Source organism: Mirounga angustirostris, unplaced genomic scaffold, assembly GCF_029215605.1.
Source record: "Mirounga angustirostris isolate CCGP_5_RB_7025 unplaced genomic scaffold, mMirAng1.0.hap1 SCAF_1, whole genome shotgun sequence".
Lineage (NCBI taxonomy): Eukaryota > Metazoa > Chordata > Mammalia > Carnivora > Phocidae > Mirounga > Mirounga angustirostris.
Window position 1 is genome coordinate 58,080,616 of NW_026991709.1, and position 17,603 is coordinate 58,098,218.

Sequence of the window (17,603 nt, forward strand, 5' to 3'; positions counted from 1 at the left end):
TAGCAATAAAAGCTGATGCTAAGAAGTGTATGCAAAGTAGGTAATACCTCCCCAAGTCACACTGAATAGTATAATCTTGTTAACTTTGTGGTGAACTACCTCCTAAGCTGTCAAACAGAAGGTACTTTTTCTCAGGAGGATGAACCATAAACACATCCTGAACTCTGCTAATTTTCACAATGTAACTAGATTGCTGACCTTTACCAAACATCACAAATACCCACTGGATGAAGAAATATCCTGAGTGGAAGGGAAACTTGAACTCCCTGAATTCGAGCCTGTACATTAAGGGAGGATAATATTTTGGCCTGCCTAACCTGCAGCCACGGGTACTCTAAGCCCTGAAGCTTTACTGTGACTCCTCTATAATAGGTTTGAAATTTACATAGGCCACTCCAACTATCCCACTAGTCTGATGGCTCTGGATTTACATGAGGAACCACACAACATCTTACAATGCTGTATTAATCAGGACTCTTGACTGCAGTCAAATCCATGTCAAATCAGGTCCAGTAAAAGCAAGATGAGGAACACATTGACTTGTGTGATTGAAGAGCTGAGGGACAGAGAACATGATATTCAACATAGTTCATCAGGAGTCACACTGCCTGGACCCCCACCTCTCAATATTGTTTTTGTGTGTTAGCGTCATTGTCTCTTAAAGCGCTGTAGGTGTCCTCCACGTAGCTGGGAAAAATGGCCATCATGAGTGCTAGAGTCACATTCTAGCACTGTGACTTAATAGCAGAGCCAGCTGCCCATCCAACTTCAACATAATGAGTGGCTTGGTTGGGGTCACCTGCACATTACTCACATAGTCATTATTCTCATAATATATACAATGTATGACCAAACCCTACCTCTTGTAATCAGTAGAGTTCTATTATCAATAGCCCCAAGAGAACCACATAGAGTGGGAATAGATGGTTCCTTTCTATGCAAGGGATGTCAAACAGCAAAAAAACAATACACATTCAGTTCAAATGTCTATATCCAAACTAATTTGATAGGAATAGTTAGAGTCACTGCCAGCATCCATCCTTGTTTACTCCACTCTGACCACGTTGGCCTCCTTGCTGTTCTTCAGAAAGCCATACACACTCCTGCCTCTGAGCCTTTGCACATATATCTGGAATGCTTCTCTCACCTCCTTCAAGTTTGCACTCAAATATCACCTGCTCTGTGAGGATCACACTAAAATGCAACACTCCTACAGCTCTACACACACACACACACACACACACACACACACACACTCTAGTGACTCAGCTTTGGCTTTTTCCTAAGCATTTATTATCCAGTATATTCTGTGTTTTACTTAATTATTGTCTCAAGGCAATAACATGAGGACAGAAACTCTTACCTGTTTCATTTACTCACTGATACATCTCCAGCACCTAGTATAGTGCCTGGCATATAATTGGTGCTCATTACATATTTGATGAATTAACAAATGATGGAATCTAGCAGGGGTGCCTGATCACTCTGTTAGATAATGTACATACAGTATTATACAGGGGAGTACATAATAGCACAGTACATGAATACAGTCCTCATTTATCGGCCTCCCCAGGCTTCTACAGTTTAGCAAAATACATCCTAACCTCAGTGCTGTGGAACTAGACCCAGGGTGGGATTTCCACAGTTCTCTGGGAGGAGCGATCCCCTTGGATCAATTCAAGCCTTATCTCATGTCCTTGTTATGTTTGCGCAATTCGTAGGATTTAAGTAGCTGCTTGGTTTCCTAATCCACATTCCTTTTTCCCACTAGGATTTAAATCCTATACTGAATCTAAACCCTGACACCCTGCCTAGCCAGGAGGCTAGATCTTTTGGAGAGGGTGCTAGTTCACCCAGACAGGCCACCTGGAACCAATATGCTGCCAACCATCAGTCAGAATATCGCAAGAACACAGAGATTAGTGTTGCAACATCCCATCCACCAGACTGAATCCCCTTTAATACTGATTTGGCCTGATTTTCCTGGGCTTTGACAGTTCCCTCTTGGACTCTATATTCATTGCAGCTCCACAACGTTATTAGCTTTGCCTAGTGATGTATACGTCAACAAACGTCCATGATCCATGAGACAACCGGATACTGTGAGGCGTAAACAGGCCTGGAATCCACCAGAGCTTCACACGTTTGCTCTTTCGCGTTTGACACCCGAGGGCCACACAGCCCAGGTATGTCTTTGCACCTCCGCAAACTGTCAAACAACCTTCCCACAGTGAGACACAAGTCAAAGGCACAGTCGTCAGTCTGGAGCTGAGCGTGAGTCAACGATCAGCCCCCGAGGCCCCACACCCACCTCCCCGTCGCGGGGAAACCGCTGCCTCGGCCTCTGTGGATTGGCAGCTCTGAGGCGCGTGTGTGAGGCCAGATGAGACTACAATTCCCATCAGGCATAGCGGGAGCGGGATCACCCAGGCGCAAACCAGACCTCTGCGCGAGGCCCCGCGCGGGACTTCTGGGAGAGGAAAATGACAGCACGGGGCTTGCGACTACCCACCGGCAAGCTATTGAAGCTGCCGGCGGCGCTGGGGCGCGTGAACCGAGCTTGCAGCACGTTCCAAACCTTCGCGGAAGTTCTCAGGCTGCCCACGAGACAAATGACGAAGCTCACGTTCCCACTACAGGAACTCCAGCGGCAGCTCACGCCAGACTCGCGGTTGGACCTTCACGTGAAGACCTTCGACCCGAGTCTGGAGGACATCTCCAAGGCGGAGAGCGTCTTCACGGCCACGGGCCGCAACCGCATCGAGTACCTCAGCTCCGCGGTGCGTCTCGACCACGCCCCGGACCTCCCCCACCCTGAGGTGAGAGCCACCGCAGCCCTCAGGTCGTGACCACTCGGGCAGGCATTTTGCCCTCCCCTGTTCTTGTCACCGAACGAGAGAGATTTTCTGGCTTTGTGGGGACGCATGTAATTATTTTAACTAAATAAGCATATATAGTTTGTTATTTTGGTAATGAAAGTACAAGACTAGAAGATTGTAAAACCCAAGCCAGTTCAGAAATTTAAATGGCTTTTTATTATCTCTTTCCTTTTTAATTAACGTAAGGGAAAACATGCCGAGATAAATGAGACAAAGTGAAGAATATGAAAAGTATAATAGTTACACGAATGTGGTGATCCTTATCAGTACGTAATTTTCACCCAGTCTAAGTCTTCTGTCGTGCAAAAGTAATAATTATATATACATGGCAACAATGTAGGTTTTTTCAAATCAACTTTTAATGAAATTCCATGTGTATTTTATGCATGTCTTAGAGAGCTCATTATTTGCCACTGCACCACTGCGGTGGAAATTTTCCTTCTAATCAGAACTGCTATGATAGTTTAAATAGAACTAAGGGGTAGGTAAGTCATTTAATAATGTTGAGATAGCGTCGTGTTTTGACTGAAATTTCTGAATTACTGGACTTTCTGTGTAATTCGTTTCTTAAAATTTAGTTTTGTTTATATATTATCATTGGATTTAATCTGGCAGAGCATTTGAAATTTATGCAGGACAGATCAATTCATGTTGAAGGACTAACGGCAGTCTGGAAAGATATATAGCATCCCTGGCCCCACCCACTGCCACCCAGTCCTATTCATATATACATATATATATAACCTGAGGTTATTCAAATAACCTCAATAAAAAGCCATTTAATTTAATGCCCTTCCAGATTTCCAAAACGCCTCCCGGCCAGAGGGTGACACCACCTTCACCTAGAACCACTGATTGGTATTGTACCCCCTTCAATACCATGTTAAAAAGCAGAGTCATGTGTATTAATGGTTAGTATCAGGAACATTATGTTCCTTTCTACACTATAGAGGGCTAAAGGAGAAAAGCTTAATTGGAACAAGAGGTCAAGCGGAAGGAATAACCTCATAAATACAATGGTGTTACAGTCTACTCTGGGAGTTCATGGGGAAATGCAGTTTCAGACATGTAGTTGTAGTTTAGAATAAGTTTTGTTGAGATGCATCTAGTTTTTAACTTCAAAAAGTTTGTAAATATGGAATGCTTAATAAATGTCCCAGATATTCTTGAGTAGCATAATGTAGTTAAAGGCACAGGTTCTGGATATAGATGTCCTGAGTTTAAATTCCACCTTCTTCCCTTTCTAGCTATATAATTTGGGGCCAGTTATTTAACATCTCTTTACCTCTAGTTTTATCATTTGTAAAATGGGGATAATAATATTACCTACCTTATAGGGTTGTTGTAAAAAGTAGGTAAGAAAATTTATATTAAGTGCTTTGAAAAGTACCTGGCACTGGGAATCGTTCAGTAGATAGTAGCTATATTTTAGAATTTGAGGTTCGACTAAACATAAGCCACCTTTTTACATGGCTAGGGAAGACAATAGTTTGACAGATTTTTTCAGCTAATACAACATATAATAAAAATGTATAGGGACGCCTGGGTGGCTCAGTTGGTTAAGCGACTGCCTTCGGCTCAGGTCATGATCCTGGAGTCCCTGGATCGAGTCCCGTATCGGGCTCCCTGCTCGGCAGGGAGTCTGCTTCTCCCTCTGACCCTCCCCCCCTCATGCTCTCTCTATCTCATTCTCTCTCTCAAATAAATAAATAAAATCTTTAAAAAAAAATGTATATATAAACCTAGTATTCAGTTATCTTCTTTTTCCTTGTATAAGGTGTGTTTTATAGGCAGAAGCAATGTTGGAAAATCCTCTCTAATAAAAGCCTTATTTTCACTGGCCCCAGAGGTTGAAGTCAGAGTCTCCAAGAAACCGGTATGTTGAAGGAAAGGGTTGGGGAGGTGGGATATAAAAGAAACAGTATATTGAAATGTAAAATATGTCTGAACTATCTCTGAATTGACTAAAGTAACTAATTAATGTTGAGAGGTACAAGAAATCATACTTGCTAAGTTCCTAGAACAGTGATTTCTTTGAAACAAGTAGTAAAGTAAGACATTTTATTGATGCCTGTATATATATCCCTGAAGAAGAAGGAAGTATGTCTGGATTTATTTTAGCTGTCTTGCCAGTTTCTTGAGGAAATCTTTTGTCCAAATCTTTTCCAAAAAGTTGCCAAATAAAGTGTTTTATTGCCATTCTATATTTGCTTCTTTAAGAATGATCATCTAGTCCTACCCTGGTTTTAGAGGAAACTGCTTTGAAGTGGCTTTTCCCTCCTATAATTTTGTATACTTTGCTAACTCCTTTCTCCCTCCCTTCTCTTACTACCCCTTGTCTCTTAAATGCAGGTGTAGATACAGATACAGATATATACACATACATATACGTGTATATATTGGGCAGACCCCAGTTTACCCAGGGCCAAATTATGTGATTATCCCAGCCAGTCTGCTCTAGTAGCTTTCTGTCATTTTTCAAATTTCCTCTACTCTTTCTCAGTGATGCAGACTACCAATATCTAAGATACGGTGTCCTTAAAACTCACCCCCAGTTCCCCTCACCTTATTATCTATCCATGGCAAAACGTTCCCACCAACCTCCGGCTCACTGCCCCACTTTCTTTGTGTTGGAACCCTTCCATGAAGCTTCCCTAGTCTTCTCTTCCTCCCCATTTCTTCATATAGTTGATTCCCTGGCTCCATCACTGATGCTGATGATTGTAATTCATTAAATCTCCTATCCTTAGGCCTACTCTGTCTCACCAAATAACACAGCTAAACTCTGATTTCTCGGTGGGGTGGGTTCCCTTCCTGCTGTGAGGAAGAAATGTATTCTTGACATTCCTAATCTGTCATTTTCCTATGGATAGACATCTCAACTGATTGGGAACCTAAGCACTGTTTTATAAAATCTTCCCTCTGAAAATATTTGTTCTAAGTTCCAAAAATTGACTTTTTAAGCTGTTTATCTTAATCTTTTGTTTTCTGATTAATAGTGTCATTGGACACAAAACCATGACTTTTTGTCATCTTTACATCATTTTAGTTTAACACATATTTTATAGTGTTGTACATGCTTTTAAAAAATGGTTTAATGAAAGCACTAAACCATCTAATGAAACACGCAAAACATCTTGATAATAGGGAAGCAGTAGTCTAGGTGTAATAAACTATCAGGTTTTGCATCTAGGTTTTATGAAAACCTATATGACTGACAGTAAGTATTTTTAGTTTAACCAATCTGTGCCATAATTTATTTCTCTTTAAAGTGGAGATATATTATTCATCAGAGAATATTGACTAATGTAGTGACACCATTATAGGGTAACTTTTCCCTGAGAAAGAGCTAATGAAAAGACTCTGACATATTTTGGGTACATATTCCTAATCAAAAGTTCTCCTTAAGTCATATGGATGCTCTTAAAAATGAATTGGAGGGAAGAAGTAGTATCTTCTAAGCTTATCTCCAGCCACTTCCCTTCTATAGTCTTTTCCTGTATCATTAGCAGCACAGCTAGGATTATATTCAGAACACTTAGGCTTTTAATAAATATATGCTGATTGAATTGAAAATATTTTGAGTCATTAAATATATAAAGGATGTATTTTAAGAAATTTTTTATTTTTCCATTTATTTTATCAGGGGCACACAAAGAAAATGAATTTTTTCAAAGTTGGAAAATATTTTACATTGGTGGACATGCCAGGTTATGGCTATAGAGCTCCCGAAGATTTTGTCGACATGGTAGAGACCTATCTAAAAGAACGAAGGAAGTAAGGAAAATATTTTCTTATAAATTTAATCCAAAAGCATGTTTTCATTAATGGAACATTCTCCACATTATGACTCCGTATTATCAAGTGACTTCTTTTAGAAAGTCCATTTTATTCTCATAATATTCTACAATACAATATTTAGGGCCAAAGTATGTACTGCTTGCTTATTTTTTTCTTGTAGATTAGCTTAATCTTAAATTCAAAAGTTTTTCTAAATTAAGACTATAAATGTATTTCAGCAGAGTTCATTAATTTTCTTATGTCAAACTTGTGGGTGGCTAATTTTGAAAATAAAAATTATTGGTTAATGTGGTATTTATTAAATTTAAATAAACCTCAGTACATTTTAAAAATACCTCTGATATCACATCCTCTGTAAATGTTATCTTTGTTATCTCCATAGGTAGTCAAATTGCAGTTCTGTTTTAAGCATTGCACAACATATAGAAAAATTAAATTTTTGAAATATAAAAAAGTATGTACAAGTATCTTGCTTGTTGTAGCTTTACACAGAAACTAAGATGAAATATTTACACACAAAAAATACAAAACAATGTCTCTGGTGTCTCTTATCTGTTACCCTTAAAATAATATTTGAGAATTTAGACACTTTTGTGATAACTTAGAGTTAATTGGGTTCATGTCTCTTTCCCCACTAGAGTTCAAGCTTTTTTTTTTTTTTAAGATTTTATTTATTTATTTGTCAGAGAGAGAGAGAGAGAGCACAAGCAGGGGGAACTGCAGGCAGAGCAGGCAGAGGGAGAAGCAGGCTCTCCGCCGAGCAAGGAGCCCAATGCGGAACTTTTTGTCATCTTTACATCATTTTAGTTTAACACATATTTTATAGTGTTGTACATGCTTTTAAAAAATGGTTTAATGAAAGCACTAAACCATCTAATGAAACACGCAAAACATCTTGATAATAAGGAAGCAGTAGTCTAGGTGTAATAAACTATCATGCCCTGAGCCAAAGGCAGACGTTTAACTGACTGAGCCACCCAGGTGTCCCTAGAGTTCAAGCTTTTAAAGGAAGGGACTCACTCATCTTTGTGTCCAGCCCTAGGCAGAGGATCTTAGGTCCAATACTTGCTATTGAAATATATTAATATTTAGTAAATTTAGTTATTGAAAGTAATGGCATTGAGATTTATTGGATTGTAGGATGAACTTCTAGTGAACTGAGAATTCCTTTTGCCTAAAAAATTTTTAAATTTTGGAGTGAAAATTATTCAAAAGAAAATTTCTCAGGATAGTGAGGGTCAGGGGGAGAAATGAATGAGTATATTTGATATTGTCATTAATTTTTATTTCTGCATTCTTATAGTTTGATGAGAACATTTTTGTTAGTGGATAGTGTTGTTGGAATTCAAAAAACCGACAGTATTGCCATAGGAATGTGTGAAGAATTTGCATTACCTTATGTGGTAAGTATTTCTTTTGAATCATGGTTGCTGTTGGAAATACCAGTTTGTGTGTATGCATGTGCACATGCTTGTGTGTGTGTGTCTTTTTAGTGAGAGCAGGTCTTGTCTCTGCAAGAGTAGTTCTCAAATAGTCTTTTTGATTATCAGCCATTAGTAGATAAGTTCTGTGGTATTTATATTCTTTTTCTTTCTCTCAGCTTAAATTTTCAAAATTATAGTCAAAGTAAAGTATTTTTAAGCTGTTCATTTAGTGTTCCTAAGTGCTTTTCCCTTTCATTTTTTTTAATGGCAATATAAAATTTGTCTAAAACGTATTAGTGGCTCTTTAACAGCAGTTTGGCATATACTACTTATCAAAGTATAAATGACATTGCAACTGAAAAATTTGCTAAAGTAATTTGTAGTTTAAGAACCATTGCAAGGAAATAGCAGGCTCCAGCACACACAGGTAGGATTTTTACATTCTTCTGGGAATATCTTACCAGTATTTTTTTCTGTTGTTTGTCCTAGAATAGAATACAAATTAGTAGGTTGGTATCCACATTTACTTTGCTTTGTGAGTTTTCCAGAAAAAACAGCACTCCAGAGTTCCTTTCTAAGGAAAAGAATCCATTGACTATAATTTGGTTTCAAAAAAAGGAAACCACTAAAATGTAAAAGTGAAGTTTAATGCAAATCAAACCATGTTACTAATCAGCGATGTTTTTGTATTCTTGGGGTTATGGAATTTTGGGGGCTTGCAAAAGCCCTGTGAAGCATAAGCTATAACTACAGTCAGTATGAGGAGCCAAAGGTTTGATTATAGTCCACATAGTAGAAAATACCCAATAGTGCCAAACTGGTTTTAAGTGATATAGTTCCTGATTTGGTATCATAGGTACCAATTTGTAAAATTGTATATTTTCCTCAGTTTCAAAAGAAATATTGCTTTCTTCTTTGGAAAGAGGTTGTGATAGAGGAATTATGTCTCCTTTTAAATGTCAGCATATTTGCTCTTATGAGGAAAGACTCCCAATTGGAGGGACTCACAAGTCATTAGAAACCACACACTTTCGGCTTCTCACTCCTTTTACCATTAACATTTTTTATAACTGAAAAGCATAAATGAATAGTCAGGAAATTTAATTTTATAGAAATTCCCCAGGAAAATTGAAGGTCAAAGTTTTACTTTTTAATTGATTTTGTAGTCATCCTATAATGGTAGTGGATATAAGATACAAATAGCCTGATTTCTAGTTTCTCCTTTATATTATTACATATAAGGCAGAACCATTTTGTAGGTCAAAAATGATTATAAGTTGGCAATTTTATATGGATCAACCTAATAATATTATGTGTCTTAGTTAACATAAGATATATAGTGATCATATGAAATTTGTTTTATGTCAATTGCAAATACGGCTCAAGGGTCCTTTTCACTAGTCTTGAATCCAAGATATGTTGGCCCTGTGTAGTTAAAGCACCATTAAACAGCAAACACGTAGTATATGCTTTATACATTGCATACATTAATTCATTTAATCTTCATGGTAACTCCTTTTGGGAGTGTTGCTTTTATTTTATAGATGAAAAAATAAGTATAGAGAGATTAAGAAACTTACAAGGATCACCTAGTTGTTATTAAACATGTGTAGCTAGGGGTGCCTGGATGGTGTAGTTGGTTAAGCGTCCGACTCTTGATTTCAGCTCAGGTCATGATCTTGGGGTTGCGGGATTGAGCCCTGCATGGGGCTCCATGCTCAGCCAGAGTCTGCTAAGATTTCTCTCTCCCTCTCCCTCCCCACCCCACCCCCCGCCATGCACTCATTCTCTCTCTAGAATAAATAAATAAATCTTTAAACAAAAATTGTAGCTAAAATGTATAAAACTGTATATTAAAAAAGACTTAATTTCTAATGCTTAAGTATTTGTTTTCTTACAGATGGTATTAACAAAAATTGACAAATCTTCCAGGGGACATCTTTTAAAACAAGTGCTTCAGATCCAGAAATTTGTTGACACTGAAACACAAGGATGTTTTCCTCAGTTGTTTCCTATAAGGTAAAAGTTGAATTATTTTATAACTTTATGTACTAACATCCTTTAATATTATATAGTGTTTCTTAAATTGAGGTATCACTTAAAATAAGAGGAGTTTGGAAGACTATGCACTTAACCATGATTTATTGGTACAACCCATCAGCACTTTTATTTTTTTCTTCCTTCTATTTTGTCCTCCTTCTGCAGGCTCCTGCTGGATCTTCCCTGCAGCCTAGCTCAATCCTAGATCTCAGCAGAAGTGAAAACTTTTACTTTTTAAAATCAGCTAAATAACAGCCACAATAAAGATACTACCATGCTTTTCTCAATTTCAAAGAAAAACAAATTATCTCTATAGTAGAAAGCCATGCAGGCTGTGAGGGATAAAAATTTTTCTTTAAAGAGACCAAATATAAAGAAATGCTTCTTATAAGTTAGAATTAAGCATTGGTAGAGACAGAATGGTTATTTCTAGAGCTGGCAATTTTGAGATATTTGATAGAGTTTAGTGATGAAACATGAGTCTATACTTTTAGCTTATACCTTGGATATGGTAAGTACGTTGTACTGGAGCAGAGATATAGTGCCATTCCCATAGGATTTTCTTACTCTAACTTCTTTGAGGAAAGCAATATGGTATTTGCTATGAGAAATAATTAAACCAAGTAACAGTTGTATATGAAACTGTCCCCTAATCAGTCATTCAAGGTCCTACCAATCCAGATCACATTTAAATTGTTTGTAATTATGAACGTGCCTGTCAGAATCCTTCATTCAGTCATTCCTACAAAATGCTCTTCTCCCTTGACTTTCATTCAAGTATTTATCCTGTTCATTTGTCTGTGTCCCATCTGTATAATGGAGACTCCTAGGGGCAGGAATGAAATCCTACTTCTTAGAGCCCTGAGCATTGTCATGGAAGAATAGCTGTTTCTTTTAACTGTTTAATAAGAAGGAAGTGAGACCGTCACTAAAAATGCAGCACAAACATAAGATGGACAGATGACTGTGGCTTAACAGCAGCATTTATTGGGGAAAAAAATTAATCTTTAGTTGACTATAAGCTGAATTTGAATTAACAGTTTAATGGGGCTGGGGAAAAACTGACAATGTTTTCTTGACCTACATTAATAGAATTATAGTGTTCCAAACAAGGGAATGATCTAGCAGTAGTTCCACATAGCTTTGAACTACATGCCATCAGACCAATCAGGTTAGACGGTGGCTCGACATTGAGAACAACTAGAGCTATCTGAAAACAGATGGTCTTGGGGAAGGTTACATCATTCATAATACTTACCTGGTCCTCACAGTAAACATCCCTATTTCCAGCTACGGTTATAGGTCAAGGAAATGAAATAAGTTGCAGAGAGGTATTGGTTTAAATAGAAAGAGCATGGGCTTTGGGGTCAGACAGCCTTGATTTTGCATGGTTCTTCTACTTCTTGGCTATAGATTTCAAAGCAACTTATTTCATTTTCTGAGTCTGTTTTCTCACTAGTAAAAATGTGATTGTTAGAATGATCAAATAAAATGGATGTACACACAGACACATCATCAATGTTAGCTTCCTTTCTTGCCAAGTCAGTAAGTAGCAGGGTTAGGCCAACAACCCAGAATATCAGATTCTCAGTATTTTTTAAAGATACTCACTTCTTTAGATATGTCAGCATTCTCTGCTGTATGACCCTGGAATCACTGCTGCCATTGTACTTGCCGTAAGTGACCAAGGCACTGCAGAAGCCATTCAAGTCTAAGACTTGAGATGCAGGAGCCTGGTGACTTTCAAGAACTTCAACATTCATTGTATATAGTGACCACATACAGGAATTTGGCAGACTGGACTTTGTAGCTCTCAAAACCCAATTCAGAAAGTAGAGTTATATACATTCCTTGGCTTTATGTGCATGACCAAGTCCTAGTCCATCCCTCCAGAAAGAAGTTCGGCCTATTCATGAAATAATTATGATAAAATAAGTCAGGTTTTATTTCCTTCTCTTCCTATAATCCTTATAGGAGAAAGGTGGAAGTATAGGCCAGCAAGCTTTGGCCTTTAAGGCTTTGGCAAAAGTTAAGTGCTGAACTTCATGTCAGAACTCTGCCCGAGCTGAGTAGAGATGTGTAAATGGTGAAGAGCCCCTAAAAATTGATGTTGGGATCAGTCTGTCTGTATAACTCATGGGAGAAATATGTAAGTAGGTACAGTATAATTGCTTTTTATATAGTGGAATTCCAAGCAAAGACAATGGACTCTAAGGACAAAGAAAATCACATTACAACATTGACAGAAATGTTGCAAATGAGTTCAAGATGCCATAATTAATGTGTGGACAGTCCAACTTGTATTTCTTCTTTAAACTATATAACTTCACTTATAACCCAGAAATCATTATGGGCTGTTCTCAAGCAAGCAGCTTTAGTCAAAAAGTCTAAAATGCTGTATTTTATCAAGAAGGGAATTAGGGGTACAGCTGAAAATATTTTACCTGTTTTATATGCAGGTATATACAATTCTTGTATCCATAAAAATCATAGTGTATTCATAAAAGTCCATGTAGCCTGAGAACCCATGTGGTCACTTCCAGCTGACAAATGGATGGATGCATATGGATGGATATAGTAAGATGAGTAGACAGTAATAGACACAATAATGGTGATGATGATTTTTTAAAATGACAAAAAAAGGTCTAAATTATCAAGGTTGTTGAATCTTTGTCACAAGAAGAATAAACTAAAGAAATCAAAACTTTTAGTCTAGGAAATAAAAGGCAAAAATAGAAGATATTCCAATAGCATTTTTCACAGAAATAGAACAATCTTAAAATTTGTATGGAACTACCAAAGACCACAAAGAGCCAAAGCAATCTTGAGAAAGAACGAAGCTGAAGGTATCATGGTCCCTGATTTCAAACTATATTGTAAAGTTACAGTAATCAAAAAGGTATGGTACTGGCATAAAAAAAGACACATAGATCAATGGAACAGAATAGAGAGGCCAGAAATAATCCCACACATATATGGTCACTATGACAAAGAAGCCAAGAATATACAATGAGAGGAGGGCAGTGTCTTCAATATCTGGTGTTGGCAAAACAGGAGAGCTACGTGCAAAAGAATGAAACTTAGATTACTGTCTTACATTATACATAAAAATTAACTCAAAATGGATTAAGGACTTGAATGTAAGGCCTGAAGCCATAAAACTCCTAGAAGAAAACATAGGCCCTTAACATCAGACTTGGCAATGATTTTTTGGATTCGACACCAAAAGCAAAGGCAACAATAGCAAAAATAAACACGAGGGACTACAGTGAACTATAAAAAAAGCTTCTGCACAGCAAAGGAAACCATCCACAAGATGAATAGGCAACTTCCTGAATGAAAGAAAGTATTTGCAAATCATGTATCTGATAGGGGCTAATATCTGAAATACATAACTCCTACAACTCAATAGCAAAAAAAAAAAAAAAAAATCTGATTAAAAAATGGGCAGAGGATCTGAATAGACATTTTTCCGAAGAGTGCACACACATGGCCAACAGGAAAAGATGAAAACATGAAAAGATGCTTAGCATCACTAACCATCAGGGAAATGCAAATCAAAACCACCACAATGAGATACCACCTCACACCTATTGGAATGGCTATTATCAAAAAGGCAAAAAAAAAAAAAAAAAAAAAAAGAAGAAATAACAAGCATTGGTGAGAATGTGGAGAAAAGGGAACCCATGTACACGGTTGGGAATGAAATTAGTGCAGACTCTATGGAAAATAGTATGAGGTTCTTCAAAAAATTAAAAATAGAACTACCATATGATCCCAAAATACCGCTTATAGGTATTTATCTGAAGAAAACAAAAACACTAATTTAAAAAAGATACCTGCACCCCCACATTCACTGCAGCATTATTTACAATAGCCAAAATATGGAAACAGCCTAACTGTCCATTGGTAGATGCATGGACAAAGAAAGTGTGGATATATATACAATGGAATACAATTCAGCCATAAGAAAGAATGAAATCTTGCCATTTGTGACAACATGGGTGGATTTTGAGGGGGTTATACTAAATGAAATAAGTCAGGCAGAAAAGACAAATACCATATGATCTCACTTATATGTGGAATTTGAGAAACAACAAAAAAGCAAAATCATAGATACAGAGATTGGTGGTTGTTAGAGGTGGAGGTTGGGGGATAGGAGATATGGGTGATGGGGATCAAAAGGTACAAACTTCCAGTTATAAAATAATCAAGTCATTGAGATATATAGCATGGTGACAATTATACTGTATTGCATATTTGAAAGTTGCTGAGAGCAGATCTTAAAATTCCTCATCACAAGAAAAGGAAAAATTATAATTATGCTTGATGACAGATGTTAACTAGACTTTACTGCTATCATTTTACGATATATACAAGTATCTAATCATTATGTTGTACAACTGAAGCTAATGTTACGTGTCAATTATACCTCAATTTAAAAAAAAAAAACTTAGTCTGGTTAATAAAAGGCAAAGTTGTAGATACGGTGAAATTTTTAGGATCCGGAAGGAAATTGATCAGATAACGTGGATCATCAGATTTCGAATACAAGAGGCTGGTGGAAGAGAGGAAAGGTAGAACAAATTAAGACATTCGGTTTCATACGTGGAACTCAAGAGTTTTTAAGCAGTTTTTAAGTTAGATGAATTCAAATATATTACTATATCTGAAATAAGAAAATTTTTCTTTTCTTCTCACAGTTCTGTGACCTATTCTGGAATCCATCTGTTGAGATGCTTTATAGCAAATATAACAGGAAATCTTAAGACTGATGGCCTCTAGTTTAGCTGAAGATTCAAAATTCTTTTTGCCAACTGGAGTTGAACATATAGAATTTCAACATTGTTTTAAATGTCGTGTATCTATAATTTGCAGAAGCATAATTTCATCTTTAAAACCTGCATCTTCCCAAAGCAAGAATGAATTTGTGGTGGGGAAAAAAAAGTTTATAAATAAATTGTGCAGTTCATTAGAACAGATACTGTTCCTATTTTAACAGTGTTTCTATTTTAACATATTGACAAACAAGAGCATATATAAGTCCATTATGTGAAAACCTATTTACTACTATGTAGAGAAGGATTCGCCCTGTTTTTATTGGGCTTTTGTCTTTTAAAGACAACGTCTATTATGTATATTTAAGTATTAAAATGGGCTAGGTAAAAAAGGGGCTACTTTTCTGTTAAGCATTTATAGGTAGATGGAAGATAAATGCTTCTCTCTATGCCTGTAATTTATCTTTTTTTCTGAGTCCTTATTTGAATATAAAAAAAAAATATTCTTGATAAAAGTTCAGTCAGTCCATACTGGAAACATCAGTCATTTCAGACTGGGATCATTCACCTTCAAATGAACACAGGATTCAGAATCAGAAGACCAGAATTTAAGTTCCAGTTCTAATATTTATTATATTGGGTCTTGGGCAAATTACTTGATTTCTCTGCCCTTCATTTATAACTCACAAAGCTTATAGAAGTTAAAATAGTATTGTATGTGTAAAAGATATCTGAATACTCTATTGTGAAGTGAAACCAACCAAGAATACAGCAAAATTCAGACTTATCACAGAAAACCTCTTGTCATAGAGGTGGTAACATTTTCTCTAGTGAAAGACAAAAACCAAGAACTAGTTTTAAGTGAGAACACTGATATTTGCAAAAAGCAGGAGAAAAAAGTTGATGGACCAGTTTAGAATTGTACAGTAAGATTCAGAATGGAAAGATAAAGCCTTACTTTGAGCTAAAGTTAACAGAAAAGATTTTTATGAAGATGCTACTGACGTATACATGTAAGTGGCTTAGCTTTTCAAAGTGAGGCTGAATACTAAAAAATTATAGCAGTAGCCCTGGATAAAAATTTAAGGCTGTAAAACAAGTTTGTGGCTTTTTTAGGGAATTCTATTATGATTATGTTTCCAGCTTTATAGTTGATAGCCCTGGTCTATTCTAACCAGCAGTGTTTTTAAAAAGAAACAAAAAACTTTATGTAGGCATTCACAAAGTAAAATATATGGTTACAATAGACTAATCTTAGAAGTCATCATTTTGCTTGCCAGTGTTACTTTACTGCCTGTCTTAGCCATGGTTCTTCTAAGAGCAGAGCCCAAAACAGAAGTTTGCATGCAGTCATTTATTTGGGAAGTGATCCCAGGGTACGGGAGTGATGGAGAAAGGAAACAGAAGAAAGGAAGTCAATCAAGGATGCAGGAGTTGGACATCACATAGGTACTAGTCTTGATCTTGAGGGACCTTCTGGGGAGCCTTAGGAAATGTGCCTCTGAGTTGTCTTTGAAGTAGGGAGAAGGTGGCTCCACACTTCTTCCAGCTTGTGCATGCCTAAGTGCCAAGCAGTTCCTGCAACTTGTCAGAAGGAGCAGGAAGAAAGAGGTCTCTGGAACAGGAGGCAAAGTGCAGTTGTCCACTCCTACTGGAAACTGGTTGCCACAGGAGTGGCTGAACTAAGGCCAAGAGGATTTGGTATGGGAGGTCTCACCACAGTGCTCTTATGAATAACCTGAGTGTTTTAATGCTACCAGAGCAGTAAACTTGGTATTCACTATGATGACACTAACAGTAGTTTTTTTTTTTCTTTTTTGGCCGGGGAGGGGGGGGGACGGGGGGACAGAGGGAGAGGGGAAAAAAGAGAACCTTAAGCAACTTCCACATTCAGCTCGGAGCCCACCGTGGGCTCCATCTCACAACCCTGAGATAATGACCTGAGCTGAAATCAAGAGTTGCATGCTTAACCAACTGAGCCACCCAGGCAATTTATTAAGAACTTTGAAGTAAACCAGGATGTTTAGCAAGGCTTCAGAAAGAAGGAAGCTAAAACAGTGTTTCTCTCTGCTTTGCAGACTACTTGCATCAGAATCACCTAAGCTCCTTGTTAAAAAATGCAGGCTTCTAGGCACCTGGGTAGCTCAGGCAGTTGGGCATCTGACTCTTGATCTCAGCTTGGGTTTTGACCTCAGGGTCATGAGGTCATGCAGGCTTCTGTTCCCATGCCCTGGCTGTGTTAATCAGTCTCTTCAGAAGGTAATCTGCATTTTTAAACAACCCACCAAGTGATTCTCAAAACAGCCTAAGGTATGAGAACCACCAGTATAGGTAAGTGGGAAAATCATGCAACTCTTGATTTCAGCTCAGGTCATTATCTCAGAAAGAACAAGGCCAGATAAAGAATGGAACGGAAATAGAATAAGGATGGCCAAGGAAAACAAGGGTGCGATATATACTGGGGCACTGTTTTATTTTTTATTTATTTATTTATTTATTTTAAGGTTTTTTTTGTTTGTTTTTTTTATTTGAGAGAGAGAGAATGAGAGACAGAGAGCATGAGAGGGGGTAGGGTCAGAGGGAGAAGCAGGCTCCCCGCTGAGCGGTGGGAGCCCGATGTGGGACTCGATCCTGGGACTCCAGGATCATGACCTGAGCCGAAGGCAGTCGTTTAACCAACT

The 17,603-nt window shown here is 37.5% G+C and overlaps 1 protein-coding gene across 10 annotated transcripts in view; it reads left to right on the forward strand.

Moving 5' to 3' along the window:
* Positions 1 to 2,436: 2,436 nt before the first annotated feature.
* GTPBP8 (GTP binding protein 8 (putative)) overlaps positions 2,437 to 17,603 on the forward strand; it is a 139,439-nt gene continuing 124,272 nt past the window's right edge. For 2 of the 10 annotated variants that reach the window (XM_064590602.1, XM_064590571.1), the window contains exons 1-5: positions 2,437 to 2,819; positions 4,657 to 4,755; positions 6,526 to 6,656; positions 7,984 to 8,083; positions 10,005 to 10,123. In XM_064590602.1, the coding sequence (XP_064446672.1) occupies positions 2,484 to 2,819; positions 4,657 to 4,755; positions 6,526 to 6,656; positions 7,984 to 8,083; positions 10,005 to 10,123 (785 nt within the window). In that variant the 5' untranslated portion in view covers positions 2,437 to 2,483. Of the gene's footprint in view, positions 2,820 to 4,656; positions 4,756 to 6,525; positions 6,657 to 7,983; positions 8,084 to 10,004; positions 10,124 to 10,309; positions 13,793 to 14,847; positions 15,793 to 17,603 lie in introns of those variants that run through there. The other 8 variants (XM_064590655.1, XM_064590629.1, XM_054504183.2 and 5 more) reach the window with 6 other exon arrangements.